This window comes from Nymphalis io, chromosome 4 (assembly GCF_905147045.1).
Source record: "Nymphalis io chromosome 4, ilAglIoxx1.1, whole genome shotgun sequence".
NCBI classification, from domain to species: domain Eukaryota; kingdom Metazoa; phylum Arthropoda; class Insecta; order Lepidoptera; family Nymphalidae; genus Nymphalis; species Nymphalis io.
The window spans coordinates 3,923,916-3,941,214 of NC_065891.1; the positions used below are offsets into that span (position 1 = coordinate 3,923,916).

At 29.0% G+C, this 17,299-nt stretch overlaps 1 protein-coding gene and 1 long non-coding RNA gene across 2 annotated transcripts in view; one reads left to right on the forward strand and one right to left on the reverse strand.

Moving 5' to 3' along the window:
- The window catches only part of LOC126781777 (uncharacterized), a 453,341-nt gene that overhangs the window by 211,462 nt on the left and 224,580 nt on the right, over positions 1-17,299 (forward strand). The gene's annotated exons all lie outside the window — the stretch shown is intronic.
- LOC126781726 (uncharacterized) overlaps positions 9,538-17,299 on the reverse strand; it is a 69,015-nt gene continuing 61,253 nt past the window's right edge. Inside the window, exons 4-7 of the mRNA XM_050506725.1 lie at positions 12,663-12,832; positions 11,549-11,620; positions 10,729-10,811; positions 9,538-9,989 (exon numbers count right to left, since the gene is read on the reverse strand). Coding sequence (XP_050362682.1) covers positions 10,744-10,811; positions 11,549-11,620; positions 12,663-12,832 — 310 coding nt within the window. The 3' untranslated portion in view covers positions 9,538-9,989; positions 10,729-10,743. The remainder of the gene's footprint in view (positions 9,990-10,728; positions 10,812-11,548; positions 11,621-12,662; positions 12,833-17,299) is intronic.

Consider the following 17,299-nt stretch of genomic DNA (forward strand, 5'->3'; position numbering starts at 1 on the left):
TATAACTTCGCTTTGCAGTCAGCTAAGCAAACTGGTAGCAATGTTATGATTTTAGCTAGAGCTTGTCATAAAAATTATGATATATTCACTCTTCTCGTATTATAATATAAGCATACAACTAAGCTTGCGTTAGCACCCAAACAGCCGGTAGTTTTTAAAGAGGTTTTAAAGTTTAAAGTTTAAATCCTATAAAAACACAAACAGTGTTTTTGTAGGATCATTTCGGTCATTGAGTCGATATATTTGATTGAGAAATTTTACCCTAGTTAGCAATAATTCATGATAATGCGGATGCCTCGATCAATTGATTTTAACGCATCTAACTTGACATGCTACTTGACTGAGCCATCTCTTGCCTTTTGCCTTTGAATTGGTGCATTTCCCATAATGTATGTTGGATGAGATGTTCATAACCAAGAGTACAATATAAACGCTAATCGGAAAGTACTCCTTTATTTTGCTTTATTGGTTTTAATAAGTAAATTTTGTTTGAAAGTTTGAGCAAAAATTAGCATAGCCCCAGTCAAATTCCCATAGTTTCTATGTTAACGCCTTTTTATCTAAAAATGAATTTCACGTTTATTATATGCAAGAGTATAGTATAGGTATCCATTTACCTTCTTATATTTTTATATCCTAACAACTATGCGACTTGGATATCTTATCATGAGAATTCTTACATTTGCGATATATTTCAAATAATTTATAATATTACTACTAATATCTAGTGTCCACTAATAACAAGTGTCCATCGGGCGTGGCAAGCTGTTTTCATTGGATGTAAACTATATCTGTTATGACTTTAAAATACAAACATATATCTATTGATATATCAATATTCCCAAAACCAATTAATTAAAGTATTATTCAACTATGACAGACTAATACACACTCCCTTATTATACCAAAAAACTAAAAATTTTAACCTGAAACAAACATACGCACATAACATATGCGTCTTAATTAAAAAAATTATGTCCGGGGACATTCATACCGAAATATCGTTCACACAAAGAATGTACACGCATAGCTTAAGAAACACAAACAAAATCAGACAGCCTAGACCCCGTACAAAATTTGGCAAAAGAAACATTTTTTTCGACGGAGTAACTTTATTCAATAATTTACCTGCTGATGTAAAAAAATGTTCGAGCACGCCTGCCTTTAAATCAAAGTTAAAAAGTTTTATTTATAAAAATATTTACGATTAAAAAAACACATCCCCATTTAAAAAAAAAAGATACATGCCCACACACACACACCACATTTACACGAACACATCTACACGTACACATATACAACACGTACAAACAAACAAACATACAACATCATAAACATTATTAAGGAAAAAAAAGCTATTTTTTTTATTATTATTTATTTTTTGTTCTTTTTGTTGTTACTTTCGAGAATCTCCATTTCTTTTTCTGGTCATTGATTTGTACTGTATTTTATCATAACATTACATTTGTCAATAAGATTAATACGATACGATTGTCTACCCTTTTTACTATGTAAAATTTCTTAAATTGCTCTTTAAGCGAACTGTATGTTCTTTGAGTAAATAAAGATCTTTAAACTGAATATGTACAATAACACTAAAATATATTCAGTTTTTTCATATTTTTTGTTCATATTTTTAAAAATATGTTCAGCATGACGCTGGAGGACTGAGTTCCTTTAAATAATTAGTAATTATCATCATTACATATAATGCCCAAGTGTAATACTTGATTTATATATATATATATATATATATATATATATATATATATATATATATATATATATATATATAAATATATATAAATATATAAATAAGGAACTCCAGTCAAGTTGGACCAATGACTCGGATGCCGAAGGAAGCGGAAAACTAGGTGCTTTAGCGAATCTTGAGAGAGAATCCGATAATGATAATAAGGACTCATAAGAAATGTTAACACTTTACTTGTTAATGTTTTATACTTACATAAAAAAGGCATCCCACTAAGAACAGAGGTTTGATCTTGATATTATTTTTTTATTATTATTATTTTATACGTAGCCTTCGTATAATAAGTCATTTGAATGAGGACCCCTAAAAATAAAAGCTTAAAGCTTTGAATCTCAATTTGGATTCGAATATGTAACCATTTATAACATATGGCAGTAAAGATTGGAAGTTCATTTCTTCGCGTTGTTACTTCCAAGGTACTAGCGACTCAAAATTATTATATGGACAGACAAATATTGTTTATTGACTTTTTAAATCAACTAACAATACCTAAGTTTTAATTATTAAATGATAGTAATAATTAAAATAGTCATTGAAACAATTTTGAAATTCGTCTGTAGCATTTGTCCAATAAAACTTTAAAAATATGTTATATAATATATTGTTGAGTTAATAATAATTTTAATACAAAATATTTTAATAATTTTATTTAATATAGTTTTCATTATTATTGCAATTTAATTTTCACGCTCAGTGCTTTCAATGCTTCGACTGTTTCCAGGATAGTTAACCTGTACGTAAAATGGTCTATGTATTCGTAGCATTGTATTCTCTCTAGCTTCTTCCAACTTTATAACGAAATCCTTCACAATTTAAGTTGAGCCATGTCTATATACTATCTCAACGTGTATTATCAAGCTGAGCATTGGAACATAAATGAAAAGCCCTAAATCTGAAGATGAATAAAATTCATTCCTTTTAAGTTTTCCAAACACGTCGCACTGTCAAAATTCTCATACGTTTTGATCGCGTTATTATGTGCGCCGTGCAAAACAAATGAGACGCCCTGTCTTAGAATTACTTTTTCTGGATACGTCTATCTTATTTATTCATATCAGTTTCATTATATATTATAACCATAATAACACATTCAATATAAATAATAATATATTGGTAACTATACGAGTATATACAATATTTCTAATTGTACTACGCGACATTTATATAGTGTAGAAACGATTTTATTGGGAAGTAATTTATATGTATTATATATATCTATTAAATATCCTGTATTACTATGTTTTTGTGGTTTTTGTAATATTATTATTGATTAATTATTTATTTACTACATTATGAAATAATATACAAGTACAATTAATTTTACTCGCACTTTAAGGAGACTAAAAGAAATATTTTGTATTAGATCTCCTTTTTATCATTCTGATAAGTCGTATTTTGTAACACAGTTTTTTGTTAAATATTTTAATTAACATTATTTGTTCATAAATAAATAAAAATAAAACAATAGTAATTTTTACAATTCAGTATCGAAGTGAGCGTTGGTTTTTTCTCTATATCTGTGTAACAAGGTGAGTGCGTAAGCTCCACTCACGTTTTGGCAACTGCTTTCCAGAATTATAAGTAGAAGGCCGTACTGAGTCATGTTTAAAAAAAACCAGTCAAATTCATCTAATTATGGCTATAATGTCCGCTGTTTTTTTAATGTCACGTAACAAAATTACCAAATTTGTTTTTAATTCATTCACCAAAAATTTCAGATTTTTTGTTATTTAAAAGATCTCACGGAAAGCGAGAAGAAGAGTAGATGAGCACACTTAAATGACCGATTGAAGCGCAAGTGACAATAATGCGATATCATCTATAAAGTTTCGGTGACAGCTATGTGATCATGCAAATAATTCCAACGATGATACTTGAAATACGCAAGATCGCAGAAATGTGAGACGTAGCGTTACAGATCAAATATGCGTACATGATCTAGCGAAGGGTAAACCGTGAAATTAAATAACACCTAAACCTGAACAAACTGCTAATGAATATCATAATTCAAATCTATAAGGACTTATTTTCTTAATTATTAAAATTGAATTAAGTTTTAAAAACGGGAAACTACTACCCATAATTCAATCTTTGAGTAAAATATTTAAAAATAACTGTTCGCTCAATTCAGTATAAATGCGATGGAAGCCCCAAAATGTAACAGGAATAGCACTTTTTAGATATAATATATACGACAGATGCTAGAAATCACAAAAGCGCCATTTGTTTGATTTATCTACAGATTTGATTGTGAAGTACCTCTACGAATTCCTTTATATAAAATTGGTGTTCCACAAGGGTCAATTTCGATCTTACTTTCTATGTTAAATGTATTTGTGACATGATGTCCTTTGCTGGTAAACGGTAAAAAATACATTATATATAAAATTAGCTCACAACTAATAAATAATTTTGTGTAAAGAGTCAAAAAATATAAATTACTTAAAAGGATTACTAAGGTTAGTAGGGTGTGAAATAGGATGAAATTGCGAAAGGGAATATCGATTGGTAGATTTAGGAAGATGGTATTTCCTATTAAGTACGGGTACGAAGTTGGTACGGGCTACTAGTATATACTATATATGTATTATATATAAGCAATAATGGATACTGATGAAATTGTCACGAAATTATCGAGTTTCTACTATTGTTATATTCAACTATTGTATTTTTAATAATAGGAGAGCATACTAGATACAATATATTTGAGTAATGATATTCAAGGTTAAAACAGTTTTTAAGCTTAAGCAATAAAAAAGTATAATATATTACCTTTTTTTTAAAAATTATAAGTTACTTTTCGTAGTTACATGTATTGACTTTAATTTTCATTTCTCTAATAAAATCTCGAATTAATTAAAAGTATTAATTAAGTGAGTAATTAAAAGTAAGGTATTCAATTCTATAATAATATGGATTTTATATGGAAGTATGGGTGTTCCTTTTAAAAAAAATGGTTTTATGCTTTTCGTCTATTATATCACCAAAAACGTAGTGGTTGTATATCGATATAGACGAAGACATACACGCTTTGTAATATTCCGCTGAAACTTTACCAAAATTAAACGAGTCCAAATTTGAATTTTATTATCCTACACGATATTCTGACCCAAAATACTAAAAAGTAGTCACAGAAAAATAAATTTAAAGAAACAAATGTGAAATAAAGCACTCCGAACTCACAATCAATCAATCGTAGACTATATTACATTTGAATTAGAAGGCATTTTCGGATGCATTAGTATCGTTTCGGCTTTCACTTGAATAATAGATAGCTTGGCTTGGCTCCTACCTGAATTACCAAACTAAATTATTGAACACACCTCTGACCGCAAGGAATAAATCTGCTTTGTTGCCTATTTGCCTTGTTATACGAGTAATGAAAGTTTGCCACGATTGGCATGAACATGGTTTCTAAATACGTTCCCAAATTTTATATCTTCTAATATCATTAGCAAACTGTTTTTTTGTTTTTATACGTTAACAGTGTATTATATGATGTTAATTTAAAACTACAGGCAAATTATTTTTGAGATCATTATATTACAGGAAATATATTCTGACCTCAAAAAGTTGATTTATACATCTCAAGGACAAGATATTATTTTTTTATGATTTCATAAATTCCTGATTAAATATACCAATGATTATATGAGAAGCTTGATAGAATTTTACTTTTAAAAATACATCATACGAAGAGGAATCAAGAAAATAATTAAATATTTAATCGAATTTTTAATAATCGTAATAGAATCGTTAATAGTCAATCGAATTTTGCAGTTAAAGAATTAACTCGATTGACTATTTAATAAAAAAAAATACATATTTATTTGTATTTTTAAGAAAATAATTAAATGAGTTAAAATCGATTTAAACATTTAATTTGTTAGCAAATTTCCTTATTACAATGGATGACACCCATAAAGTATCTACTAAAGTTAGATTTAAAGATATTTATTTTCCATAAAAAAGACACAACGTCACTTACATGGAAATAATAGAGCTTATATTTTAATTAATTAATAGCAGAATATGATATAAGTAGTGATAATAGGCCTAGATTCAGTGACACGTGAAAATCATTCTCTCAACCGTCGTTTGTCCACTTCTATGAACGTCAGGCAAAATTTGATTGGTTTTGAGAATCATTCGAGAACCTCGCTGGCAGTAACTAGGTTAACTGACACGAGAGTTGTGGGTATTCGACTAGCCGTATATTTTATATATTACCAAAAACACAATATTTAAGTTGATGATGAAATCAGTCCTCACATATATTGACGTCTATTTATTTTGGAATTTATAGAGCAGCCATACTTGTTATTGTATTGTAATTTCTTTCTACATAAACTTTTGCATTTTTTTCTTTGTTGTTTTAATTTTTATTTTTCAATGATACCACGCCACCGCCGTCAACATGAATTAAGGTCGAATCAACAATACTTGCAATCCTCAGTTTCAGCCTATATAGCTCGCACAATGGATTTCTCTATAATTTAATTTATATTCATAGCAAAATAAAGACGAATTAATCCACAATCCAAATTATTTTCAAGTCAAGGAATGTATCATTAAGGAGATGGGCGGTTTAAGAGATAATTTACCCATGTAGTATCAGTAGTATTACAGGAATATATACCGGAGTATTTTCCAATCTAATGATATTAAGAATTAATATCTAAATATTTATATACATATTTATGTATTCGTATTAATTATTTTGAAAAATTATTTAATTTACTTGTTATTATCCATATACATACATAGGTAAATCAAGATTTTATATCATATAAATTATTTAATGACGTTATAAGTTGATAGTAAGTCTAAAAGAAAAAGTTTATTTTATTCTTTTTAGCGCATCTAAATAAAAAGTTGTTTTTAAAAAAGTTCTAAAAACTATTTCAGTTTTTCAGTTTAAAAAAATATTTCTGATGGATTGGAGCAACGGAGTTTAACTCGCATAACGTATTCTCAACATGTCCTTTCATTTTAATCCCATATTGTAGGAGTGCATTAAAAATAACTTGCCACCATCCACCATGTTGGATTTAGAATGACTTCATCAAGCTAACCATGCATTGTCATTCAAATTAAATGTGTATACAAAATTTCAGCTCAATCGGTTAAAGATATCTGCTTCAAATTTAAGTCACAAGATTCCACCCGAACTAACATACATTCCTTGTTAAATAAAAGCTTGTAAAAAATTAATCATTACTAATTCTTGTCTATATTTTTCTAAAGTGAATTCCCGTTGCTACGACAATAAAAACAAACCCATACTTTTCTTTGATATGTTTTAATATTTTCCTGGCCAAATGTCACCTACAGTGGCTGATTGTAGAGAGATTTATACTTATAGGAGGATATTATTATCATCAGGGCAAAAGTGTGTTTTGATTGTTTTTCGGAAATTCAAATTAAAGTTAATTTTTGGTTCAGAAAAAGTTCTCTCTTTTCTATCTATTCTATCAAGGTCGTGAATATCCCTAGATACTAACCTTCGTCAAATTGACGAATACGCGATATTAAATATGCTGTTTTTGCTTGTCACTTGCATTGATGATTACGTTACCATATGTCATCACAGAGCTTACCAAGTTCTTCCAGGAAGCAGCTTTGTTTGAAAGGTAAATTATATTATAAACTGTATTATAATATAGAAATGTTAACCATCCCTTATATCGCTAATGTGCCAAGTAGCTTGGGAGCTAAAATGTTATGTCCCTCGTATCTGTAATTACACTGGCTCACCGGAACACAATAATACTTAGTATTGCTGTTTGACAGTAGAATATGCTGTGAGTAGGTAGTTGGGCTTACATATAGGCCTATCATTAAATAAACTGAAATTAATTCATAACTGTTCATTGGAGAATATTCCTACTAAAAGTAATGTTCGTCGTATCGACGAATAGTTAGGTTTTATACGGTACAAATGATGTCTAGGGATATATTAGTTGAGGTTGATGATGAAAAATAAATACACATGTACACAACGACCGCTTCATTTATTTTAAGAAACTTCACAAATGTCTTGAGTGGATTTTATCCATAAACGGCAATATGCACAGTGAATGTGTTATTCCACTTAAATTAACAAAATACACCTTACTCTATGAGAATTTCATACAAATATTTACAGGTGCCGCCCTTATTCATGAACGATTAAATTTTTATAAAAATACGCAAACCACTTTTTGTTAGTAAAACAAAACATGAAATTCCAATTAAATGTTAAAATATTTATGTATTTAAAAAATGCTAAATTACAAAACAGAATTAATTTAGTTCATAAAAAGTAATGAATATTGAATTTCAATAACAGTTAACGAATAAGGGCCGAAATCTTAATTTAGATTTACGTAATATTGTCCATAAATTCATAATTATAGAATCGTTAATTATATAAGAAATTAATCTGAAAAAAAATGCGATACCCTGTCAATGAAGGTAGCTTCCTTCCTTCGAATTTCCTGAATCAATTTCACGGACTTTGTACGATGTAGTACAATATTTATAAATTATCTTATTCTGTTGATGGTATCGTCGTATTAAAAACAAGCTTTGGAATAGTGCATTATACAATTACGAAGCACGATAAGGCTTAGCGCTTTTTTAAACATACATACACAATTTTTAATTGATAACATCTGATAATTGAATTTGAAATTCGTTATTGAATTTTATTTTAATAAATACCTTTGGTGAAAATAGATTTAACATAAATACTATCTAAAAAACAATAGTGACGCTTTTTAAGTACACACGCTGTATTTCACACAATTCCAATTAGTCATGGCTACTATATTACTTTGCCAAAAAGTAAATTATACGAAATCTATACTCATAAAAAATGTAACGGGTGTAATACGCGGGTGTAACCGGGTTGTCAATTAAAGTAAAAGTAATTTAACTAATGTGTAATTTATATAATTAATTTTCAATATATTTTTTCCTAAATATATTTAACTTACTAATAAATAACACAACTTTTATATTATATTAGATTTATACAACTATGAATACTTTTCTTTTTGTTATTTTGTTTTTTAAACCTGAAACTGATTTATTCATATTTATGCACACGTTTTTTTCACGGACCGACTCGTTTTAATCACGATCATGCCATTTTTATTTTTATTTAATAACAGAAGATGCAATTCCTTTGAAACGTCTGACAAAATAAAAATAATATATAAACGAAACCTTAAAATTTACTTAATCAATCCAATATGTTTTTCATACAATAATATATTATATTTATTTAACTATATTGTCACAGTTGTGAAGAAGGAGAAGAATACATATATAGTAAAAAAAAATGAGTATCGAATTATTCGAAGTAACATAAATTCATATAAGGGGAGGTTTAATAAACAAAGAATCGTGTTATTATTACATGTTCAGATAAGAACCTAATACCCTAGAATCATATATGCATGACTTTAAAACATGCAATGTGAAACGATCACGTGCATACGACGAGGTAATAAAGTTATTCAGTATTGTTCGAGTAATTGTCATATTGTAGTTAAGCTGTATACTCTTACAACCGTATAGTTCTGATAAGCATGTGAAAATTCGAGCACTTCATCGTACATTTCACAAAGAACGTCTTACAACGTATAATTTTAAAATTTAATTTATAATATATGAATACTGAAAATAGTCATTAATATTTTATAGTTATATTTTATAAAAGTAAGGTAATGAAACAAAAATTCGAAATTTATACAAAAAAAAATTAAAAAAGTGCGCGTATCCTGATTGGTTTGACAACTGCGATTATAATGCAAATAATTTAATTGAGTTTAAAATAAATTTAAATTGTCTACTTAAAAAGCGTCCAATCTTAGGCCCTCATAATACTCTATCTACACAATAGTTTTTACAATTCAATATAAATAGGGAACGCTATTTACATTTATACCATTTTTTATTAAGAAAAATATTTAAGTATGAAAATTCACGTAATAGATCTGTACAATTTTTTTACCTAAGTTACTTATCAGATAGCGCGTTTAATGTAGACACAGAAGCTAAACTTCAATTGAAAGGAAGTGTTTGAACACACTTAAAGTGTGTTATAATTTTTGGTGAAAAATTGGGTATTATGACTAGAGAGATCCGGTTCAGGTTCATGCTTATGATGAATTGTTGACTGCTGGCTTAAATATAAACGTTAAGGATGCTGTTCGTAATGCTTTGAAATCTGAAACAAAAAAGGCAATTTAAAGATCATTATCCTCATTGAATAATATACATTTGATGTAACATTATTATACTTTTGTAAAATAGAATTTACTAGAAAGTATTAGAAATGTATGAAATTAATCAATAGACAAAATAAATCTGTTATTTATTGTAAGATAGAATGTCTGATGCTTGACAAAATGGAGCACGATGCAAACTATTTTCACTTTTAAAAATAATATTATTATTATTATTAATATTATTAATGTATTCACGCATTTTATTTTATTTAACGTTTGTAAAATCGAAATGTATCTGACTGTATTCTGGCTTTTACTAGAAGTTCATTATTTTATAGGATTAAATGAAGTCTACTTTTGGTTAGGAATGTAATTATTACCGAGAAGAACCACTGGTTCTCATTATGAAGCTCACTACCTACTTCGTTTTAAATATGTGACTTGTAACTTTAAGAGTGGATCGGAAAAATTCCATTCTTGTTCGGGTAGTCACTATCCTTTAACTAATAGTGAAGCTGTTTATGTTTTATTATAAGTTTAAAATGTGAACGAACTTCTACCAAATATACCTTTATAGACGCAACAGATCATATGTATGTTTGGCAATGTGTTTTTAATGTAAAAATGCTCAATAGGAATTAATCATCCTAACGACTATGTTGAAGAGAAATAATACTACAAATGTGATATGTCTATATTGTTTGCTTTAGAACCATCTAGCTAGTTTTAAAAACTTACCTTTGTTATTATTATTTATGATAAAATTAATTGAGCTAAAGCAGGCATCAGAATCATTGTTACTGCTGCATACAAATGTGCACCTGAAATAAAAAAAATAATGATCAATGACGAAAAACATAAAGAATACAATAGAAATGTTGAAACTAAAAAACAATTTAATTCCAACTCATGTATAAAAAATCTTATTTCGTTATACCATTGAGATATTTTGCTTAGACTGGGATATTTAATCTGCCAGCTTGTCTTTGGCTTAATTACTGCACTAATTGATAAAATAAAATCGACACCGTCAAGAGGATTGTGTAAATAGAGGGTAAGTAAGTGTAGGGTTCAACATTAAATATTTGCTAAGAGTTTTAGAACAACTTGCTTACTTTGTTAGTAAATTAAGAATTCGATTAATTTTGTATTAATAATTCATTTAATTCAATATCGTTCGCACTAATTAAGTAAATTACTTTAAATCGGATTATTTGAATTGATTTCCTTCATTTTCATTTATGAACATGATGACTTTTAAGTCTTTTCCTGTGATATGCTTTAAAAAAAACATTAAAATAAGCTGCTAGACATCAATTACATCGTTTTATTACGTATACAAATGTACGTATGACCGTTATATATTTTATATAATGCAGCTAATATTAATGCAAAATACAAAACGTTACATTACATTTGCCTTTTGTAATACGCAGAAAAATATGACTCAAATAATGGAATCACTTACAGAGGTATTTTGTTATCGAGTTATTTGAAGCACGAAATTCCCATCAACAAAATGTTGTTACTGAACAATTTTATTTAAATCATAGCTTACCTTTAGATCCTACAGCAGCCGCTAGTTGCATATCAGCAGCAGTCGGCATCTCCGGGGTAGTGCTGATTGGTCCTGTTAAAGATAAACAATTTTTTTGTAAATAACAAAATTTTTAAAATTTATAATAATTTCGAAAATAGTTTATTATTACTATTTTAATCCTGCATCTTTAGACGACAAAAGTAGAAAATAGTTAAAAAAAATATAGAAATAATAAATATTTCACCGCTTTATAATCTCACTCTTAAGTGTAAATAGCATGAAATATTAAGGAGATCTTAAATTATTTACTTAGAAAATAATATGAAGATCACTCTAGAATCCTCTGCGGTTCTTCCTATTTACAAAAAAAAATGTTTATGTTTGTTTGAACGAACATCTTCCCAAAGTTATTTTTTCCTACTATTCTATTACCAATTTTTTTACAATGGAGTTAACGAAGCATAAAATTATTCAAGAGGTCCATTGCGGGAAATATTTCTCATCCCCACAGTTTAGATAGCTGCGCATACAAACTTTCCGCTGATAAAAAGCTTAAATGCCCCGCTCACAAATTATACCGCGAAATTGTTATTTCTGTACCCACCTTAAAATATATTTTCATTTCCTTATTCTTTTCAGGCCTACGGCCGCTTTAACGACATTCGTGGACTTATAAAATGGTTAAATTGCTTGTTTTAAATAAATAAACAGCTTTCTATTTATGTCGCCGAGGTTTTAGAACGCCAGTTTCCGAGTTATAATTTCTGGTTTCACATAAAAACGGAAAATTATTTTTATGGTACGGTTGCCATTGTTACAATGTACCGCCATTACATTAGCTAGAGTAGATAGGTAGATAATAGGTATCTATAACTATTTTATATATCAGATCTCGTTTTTATAAAAAAAAGATTTTATAATATATAGATTTTGTGACCGGTTTACAACATTTTATAGATTTATAAATAAAATTTCTAAAAAATTAAATCAACCTAAGAAAAATTACGTTAGGCTAATGAAGTATTCATTCTATGTCTACTGGTTATTTCATTCATTGTTCTTTTGTAATTAATAATACATTATGCACAATGAAATTTAAATTCATAATTATAATTTCTTTGGAATAACAAACCTGGATAGTAAATAGCCTCTTTCCGGACTGCGTAGTTTGCGAGTGGTATCCGCAAAGTGCAAATGAACTCCGCTGGTGACGGCAAATCAGCATCCAACAGCGTGACGGACGCGACGGCTGAGTACCGTCCATTCACCAAATTCAGACTGTGAGACACACCGTCTAGTCGCCTTTGGAAGAATATATTTATGTTTTAATTATATAAATAATATCAAAAACTAAATCACACGTGTTAAGACTTAAAATCTATTGAACGTTTAGTATCTTTATTACTATTAGTTTAGTATCTTAAGGATTTGTATTTTGAAAATACAAATAACTGTAAATTATAAGAACGTGAAATAATCTGTAATGGACTGTTTTATAAAAAATATGTCTTTACCATGTCAAAAATATGTGTTAATTAATTTTTCAGACATACGAGAATTGAATATTGCTGTATAAATTAAACCTTCAATAACATAAATAACACTCACTTGCGTTAACACAAGTCAAGAAGTTGTCAACCAAACCGTAGACGATCAATGACCAGACAGATGGTCTACTGGTGGTAGGGCTTTGTGCAAGCTCGTCTGGGTAGGTACCACCCACTCATCAGATATTCTACCGCAAAACAGCAATACTTGATATTGTTGTGTTCCGGTTTGAAGGGTGAGTGAGCCAGTGTAATTACAGGCACAAGGGACATAAAATCTTAGTTCCCAAGGTTGGTGGCGCATTGGATATGTAAGCGATGGTTGACATTTCTTACAATGCCAATGTCTAAGAGCGTTGGTGACCACTTACCATCAGGTGGCCCATATGCTCGTCCGCCTTCCTTTACTATAAAAAAAAAAAAAAAAAGATAAATCTAACCGAGCTGGAGCTAAGCGGCAGAGTAAAGAGGCCAAACCTCGAGGCCTGTACCCAACCCGGCCCTTAGGCAGTATGAGATGAAAAAATAAATTCTCAGAACAACGTAAAGTCTAATCTAAGATTACACTTTCTAGCACAAATTATTTAGATAAAAAATGTTTTTATTAAAAAACGTAAAAATTATATTGGCTTCTGTTATATTATATGATAATATTGCTGAGCTGGGCTAATGCGGCTACCAAAAATAGCCGGATCAGCCCTCAAATTGACAGAAGATATCAAATATGAATAAATAATTCTTAAAAGTCGATATTGATGGAGGTGAACCGTTTTCAAAATGTTAAGCTTTTGATAATGCCGTTACTAATTCAAACGATTACTTATCATAGAGGTTCTATGATATTTTCTTTTACAGCTAAGTGAACCCATGACAAGTTATGGTAATACCGTTTTTGTATTATTAAAAGTAAAATTAAAGTTATTCTAAATTTGGATAAACAAAGATAACAAATTATTAAAAGAAGAAAGGATAAATGTAAATCAATACACATTGTATGTGTTATACATATACGAATATATTTTCGGATAAAATTGACAAAGTGTTTTTTATAAAATATGAGAGACAAAATATCCAACAATATATTATGTCCATACACTACGCATCTACGGACATACATAATTATGAATGTTTGTACACATCACACATTCTAAGCAAGTACAAGAGCTGCTCAACTCATCAAAACCTAAATCCAAAACTTTTACATCTGAATAAAATCAACAAAAAACAGGTAATTTAACATAATTAAAATAACAAACAGCATAATTATGTTACAACTTTAATTTTGACTACAAACTATTTACAAATTTAAAACAATCCGATATAAATTCATATACCGTAGAAGTAACTGGCTTCTACGGCTGGCTTTAGTATGAATTCCAATTATGATTATGAAAATCCTTCGACGATACGAGGCACCGCAATAAAACCACTTGAGGTTTAGGGAAATAGCCTACCAAATATATACCGAAAGTATTTTCGGACGTTTGCGCAACTTGTAATCAAAATCGATTGCCTGTGTATGAAAAGGGACCTAAAAATGATGTTTATATACCTAACAGCTTTAACGTTGAATTTATTTTTTCCAAATAACGTTTTACACTGGTTCTCTTTTATCGTAAAAAATCCTATAACCAATATTCAAAAGTAAGGTGGTGTTCACGTCGCTTCATCAAAATTTTATTTCGCCCATTTTTTTCACCGAATAGCCCACTTTAGATATTTTATTAAAGATAGAGCATTTTGTAGATGATAGGGAACAAGCATATTTCATACAGTAGGTACAGAAAAGTTGGCAGGTAACATCAGGTGTTGAAAGCGACCGGATTTAATCTCAGCCTCCAGAACGTTGCCAAGTTCTTTAGAAATTTATCGTCTATTCAAATTTTTATTGCGAATCACACTTGCGAATGTTCTTTTAGATGATTATAATGATTTAAAGATGTTCCTATTAAAAGGGTCTTGTATTACTGGTCAAAAATAACATCTCGATATTTAAATTAGGTAAATTATAACTCATAAAAAATCGATAAACAAAAACTTTGAAGTTATTTTTGTAACAGCGAGTTTTGTTTCAGAAATATGTTCACTCATCCACGATACAGATGTTTACTTTCCGCAAATTAGATAATTTATTATTGCTTAAGCAACATTTTTATATATTTCACAGTACATTAAATTCAGAACTAAACCATACAATGGTTTATGAGAGCGTCACACAAAAGCAATTCTGCAATGCGGTGTTACCGTTAGAACTTCATACATCAGACAATGACCATTTAAGCATGACACTTGGCACGCCAGCTGAACTCATTGCTGACTCCTAAGATTGGTCAAGTGAAACGGGAGTGGGAGGTCGACATAATTTTGCATCTGCCTTGTCATGTGACTAGCTCCGAAAATTAAAGTGAAATCACGTGAATGGGAGCTGTTTGTGGTTACATGGCTGCAGTATCTTGCAGCTTAAAATTATATTTCTATCATAGAATTGACATGGATTTGCGGTTTTAGATATACTTTAGAGATTATTAGTTCGTAAATTAAATGTATATTTATAATATTTTAATAGGTATCTAATTAAAAACCAGGATGTTTTTCTTTCTTATATTTGGTCTATTGACTGCAGATCTAAAAACTCTTGGTTAAAATCACAGTTAGGGCCTGTTAAAGTTTTTATGTTAAGAAATCTTCATACGCAGTTCGGAGTTACGAAGTCGACATTGTTAAACTGCCTTAGAAAGGATGTTTATTTATTTATTTATTTATTTATTAGGGAAACATACAGCATATCGTATATTACAACTTAATATAATAATCATATTTTAACACTTATGCCAGTTAAGTTTCCACTACTGTTTTAACAGGGAAGTGGACTAATTTTGATGTTACATAAAATATGTTGCTTCTGTATCTGATTTTTCCAGTCGTGTCTAAGTATTCAAATACACTATTTTATATTATATGAACATTTTCATTTGCAGTATGATTATTACTACGATTATATTACTCAGCCATTAAATGTTGAATTGAAATTTCCTATGTGTTTAAGTCAAACTGTTAAGGAAGCCTGGTAAACGAAATTATCTACTATTTTCTCACATATTACAATATCTTTGCCGAAAAGCCTATTCATAGATTCGTGGCATAATTCGCTCGATGAAATTTTATTTATTTAAATATTTTACAATATGTTATTTTAATACAATAATACTTCGTTCAATGGCTTCAAAATCAAAATTTATAAAATTGTTTTAATATGAATGATTACTTTTAAACCTTCATTTACATAATATTTTTTATTGCTATTGTATTGAATTATTGATAAATAATATTAAATAATATAGGGTATGATTTAATACCTTACGTTCAAGGTGTGATATAGTTGTATGTATTTAAAGTAATGAAAAGAAGATGATGAAAATAGTTAATAATCTCTGTTCGGCTTATATAAACATAATTAATTTTATATTAACATTAGTCAACAAAGATTTTGCAGATGGCGTGTTAATAGTCATTGATTCATTCGTTAACAAGAAGGATTTAATAAAGTGAGGATAATGCGCTATGCCATCATAGTCCATTTAATATTATTTTAGAAAGGATTTTAAATGAATATTCGATTATTTGATCATAATCGAACCGATTATTGTGTAAATATGTAATTATAATTTGGATGACGTACTTTACATGATCGCAATAATAGATTTAATTCAAACTTTTTCAAAATTATTTGTAAATACTTTCAAACGAACAGTCTTATAGATAAAACTATGAATGATATTGAGGACGGCTAAGGTCTTTTGTTTTTTACTGTTATTAAAAATATTAACGTTAAAAACTGTTGTTTTATAAACTCGACCTAAGTTTTCAGCCGCGTCAAGACAATAAAATATATATTTGAAACGTAACATTATTTTATGTGTATTTATTATAAATTAAAACTTAATTTATAACTTCTCATTTGGATATTATTATAATAGATTTTGTGAAGCCCGCGATACGTAACATAGAAGTTATTTAATTGAAGCGTAATATAATAAATGATTATTGTTGGTAAGGGCATCAAAAGGTGAACAAACCAAAATGTATCCAGACCGTTTCTTTTATAATTTGAAGCCATAAGGATGCGCAGAAAACACATATAGCACAGCACGTCACGCTCAGCGGACCGCATCGCTGAATCATTTCCGTAAGGAATCTCTAGCGAATGCGGTCACGCGCTCGC